The sequence below is a fragment of the Terrapene carolina genome, unplaced genomic scaffold, assembly GCF_002925995.2.
Source record: "Terrapene carolina triunguis isolate 2854851 unplaced genomic scaffold, T_m_triunguis-2.0 Scaffold66, whole genome shotgun sequence".
In the NCBI taxonomy this organism is placed as follows: domain Eukaryota; kingdom Metazoa; phylum Chordata; order Testudines; family Emydidae; genus Terrapene; species Terrapene triunguis.
In genome coordinates, this window is record NW_020664417.1 from 21915870 (window position 1) to 21919317 (window position 3448).

The window sequence follows — 3448 nt, forward strand, 5'->3', positions numbered from 1 at the left end:
GGCAAAAAAGCCAGAGCCAGCCCTGAGTGGAGCTACACTGATTCATACCAGCTGCCAGCTTGGCTCAGTGCCTTCAGTTACAGCTGTGAAACTCCACTGAAGGCTATAGCATTGGACAGCTGTAACTGTAGATTTAATTTGAAGACAATGGTTTTACCTCGGTGATAAAGCCCAGGCCAAAACTAACCTGGTTTTCCTCTCGGATGTTAGTATTACTTTAGAGTACCGGGAACATTAAACATTCCAAGCAGTAATTAAACCTGGATATTGTTTACTGATACAAAGATCAGCTTCAAATGCAAACTAAATTAGAGCAAAGTTCTCATCTCTAATGGTATCTCTTCAGCTGTAGTGATTGGCTCTGTGCCATTATTTGGGAAATGTTGGTTCAAGGTCTAGTTTGATTTCTAGGCAATGGCATGTCACTGTAGTATTGCTTAGTGTTACAGATATACCTAGCTAATTACATCACTCTAGGAACCAGAGCACCAATCATCGTTATGAGCACTTCAAATAAGTGTGTTTGTTACCAGGGATTTGGGTTAAGAAATGAGAATTTATCTTCCACTAGAAATACTGTACCGGAGCAGGTCTGAACAAAAACTGCTGGGAAAATGCCTTCGCTATCATTCAGTCTCCCTCTGCACCACTCTGAGTCCACATGCTCCAATATCTGGATGTAGTCTCCCTTTTTAAAGGATAAGTCTTCATTGGTTTCTGCTGTAAAATCATGAAGCGCTTCACACCACTCTCCAGACTGTCTATCAGTCTGTCAAAGTAAACAAACACAAGACCTGTTTGCAGGAAATGTCAAGTTTATTTTAAAACAGAAACTTGGGTAGAGCCATAGATTTAGACAGGGAGGGTAACCCACATGAATACAATCTATTTTTTTTCATAATATTATATTTGCTTAATTGGTTTAACACACATTAGAGCAGGGGTAGGCAACCTATGGCACGTCTGCCAAAGGCGGCACGTGAGCTGATTTTCAGTGGCACTCACACTGCCCGGGTCCTGGCCACCCATCCGGGGGGGCTCTGCATTTTAATTTAATTTTAAATGAAGCTTCTTAAACATTTTAAAAACCTTATTTACTTTACATACAACAATAGTTTAGTTATATATTATAGACTTATAGAAAGAGACCTTCTAAAAACGTTAAAATGTATTACTGGCACACGAAACCTTAAATTAGAGTGAATAAATGAAGACTAGGCACACCACTTCTGAAAGGTTGTCAACCCCTGCATTAGAGTATTGAAGTTAAGGGGTGGGGGGGAGAAGAGGGAGAGTTTTATAACAATCCTGACTTGCAAAGTGTACAGAGGAGATCGTGAATCCACAGACTTGGTTTACGATGCTTGTAGAGGTGCACAATCCTTTTCTTAGCACTGTGCTTTGAAAGGAAGAGAGTCAAGCAAATTTTGAATATGATCTTTTGTGTGCGCATGTTTTACTTTTGTAATTTCTCCCTTTTAGACATCTCTTAGAGGCCTGAAAAGGAGCTTTTGAAAATATTGTTGTTTTGTCCCCCTGGTCACTTGTTATTAACTCAGGAAAGTGTCACACTGCCACAGAAGCTGGTTTTCAAGGAGGCTCTGCTGAATGAACAGGAACACAGGAAAGTGAAGGGGTAATTTGTACCAAAGCCACACAATCAACTGGTTCAACTGAATTTAAACCTCATGATCTCCCTGACCCCTACTCTTTTGTTTTAACCCAGGGCTATGAAATGCATGGCTTGTATAATGTATTGATAGGACCTGCCTGGCATATTCAGATTGTCCATAATCTAAGTTTTCATAAATTAAATAAATTCTCTCTGCAGCTATGAGGGCTAGAACCTTCCAAATGGGAACAGTATGTAAGTGATTCAGCGCAAACTGCTCTATCCCTTATTAATCTGACTGAAGTGTCATCTTCAAAGCCCAATGACGAAAATTTCCTCCCACTATTAGCTATGTAATCGCTGATCATTTTTTTCATCTAGGGGATAAATGGGAGTAGAGTCCACTGGGTTGGGAACTAGGAGTTGCTATAGGGAAGGAAATGTGGAAGAAAGAACAGGGAAGATTCACAAAGGCAGGGAAAGAAGATAAACAAAGGGCAAGAATAGCGGCTGACTTTCTTACTCAATGATGAATGTTACAGGAAGGCACTGAACCAGTAAGAGCTAACTTTAGATACTACATACAGCCCATATATCCGATCGCTGTCCGAACTACTGCTGAAAGCAGCAGGTATTCCACTGTGAATTGTGGGGGCATAGAGTGCTGAATGTATAACCAGGGCCACAGACCTTAATTAAGCAAAGAATTAATCCCTTCCCACAAATGAATTACCCCTGTGTAAACCATTATACCATATGTGCTCTATACAGTTGTAGATTAGAATAACATTTCAATGATCATCCAATTTAAGAAACTTTCACATGGGTTACTCCTGTCTCACACTGTCTGCCTCCCCTTTTAACATATTTAGTGGCAGGATAACAGAAACAAAAGGCACTATCTAATGCCCATTACAAATTAAAAGCAGACTAAACTAAACTACAGTAGCTCAACAAATCACAAGAGACTGAACAATAGAAATTGCCTAAACAAAGGAAATAAGAGTAAGAACTATGTCCGATGACTTCCTGCTAACGGAATCATTTCATCAATTGCAATTGAGGTTTCTATGAGTAATTATTTACACAATGCACTGAGAATAAGATGCTTAATAATGCCTACTAATTTCGATGAAGGTTGTGTAGCTGATCTCCCTATGCATCACTATGAAAATTTATCTTATGCAATTTACCTCATGTTAATTTGTCTTCAGTGTATTGAATTCCAATAGCCTACCTGAGAAAGACAAGCAGAACTCTCCCTCTTGTTCTTCAGTGGTGCTCCTACACCTACATAATAAAGTATAAACAGTTCAAATATTTGCTCTTGCTCTTCAGAATTTCACATGATGTGAGTTCAACATGTTGGAGAGGAAGTGAAAATCAAGAACAGCATTTTGTGATACCATATTACAGTAAAAACTTTTTTATCCAGCATGTTGGGGATATGGGAAGTGCTGGTAAGTGAAAAACTCTGGTTAACTAAGAGGGAGGGAAGTATCAGGGTGTAGCCGTGTTAGTCTGTATCTACAAAAACAAAAAGGAGTCTGGTGGCACCTTAAAGACTAACAGATTTATTTGGGCATAAGCTTTCGTGGGTAAAAACCTCACTTCTTCGGATGCATAGAGTGAAAGTTACAGATGCAGGCATTATATACTGACACATGGAGAGCAGGGAGTTACTTCGCAAGTGGAGAACCAGTGTTGACAGGGCCAATTCAATCAGGGTGGATGTAGTCCACTCCCAATAATAGATGAGGAGGTGTCAATTCCCGGAGAGGAAAAGCCTCTTCTGTAATGAGCCAGCCACTCCCAGTCCCTATTCAAGCCCAGATT

The 3448-nt window shown here is 39.9% G+C and overlaps 1 protein-coding gene across 1 annotated transcript in view; it reads right to left on the reverse strand.

The window, feature by feature from the left end:
- SH3D19 (SH3 domain containing 19) overlaps positions 1-3448 on the reverse strand; it is a 151401-nt gene that overhangs the window by 4484 nt on the left and 143469 nt on the right. Inside the window, exons 18-19 of the mRNA XM_026647849.2 lie at positions 2850-2902; positions 583-769 (exon numbers count right to left, since the gene is read on the reverse strand). Coding sequence (XP_026503634.1) covers positions 583-769; positions 2850-2902 — 240 coding nt within the window. The remainder of the gene's footprint in view (positions 1-582; positions 770-2849; positions 2903-3448) is intronic.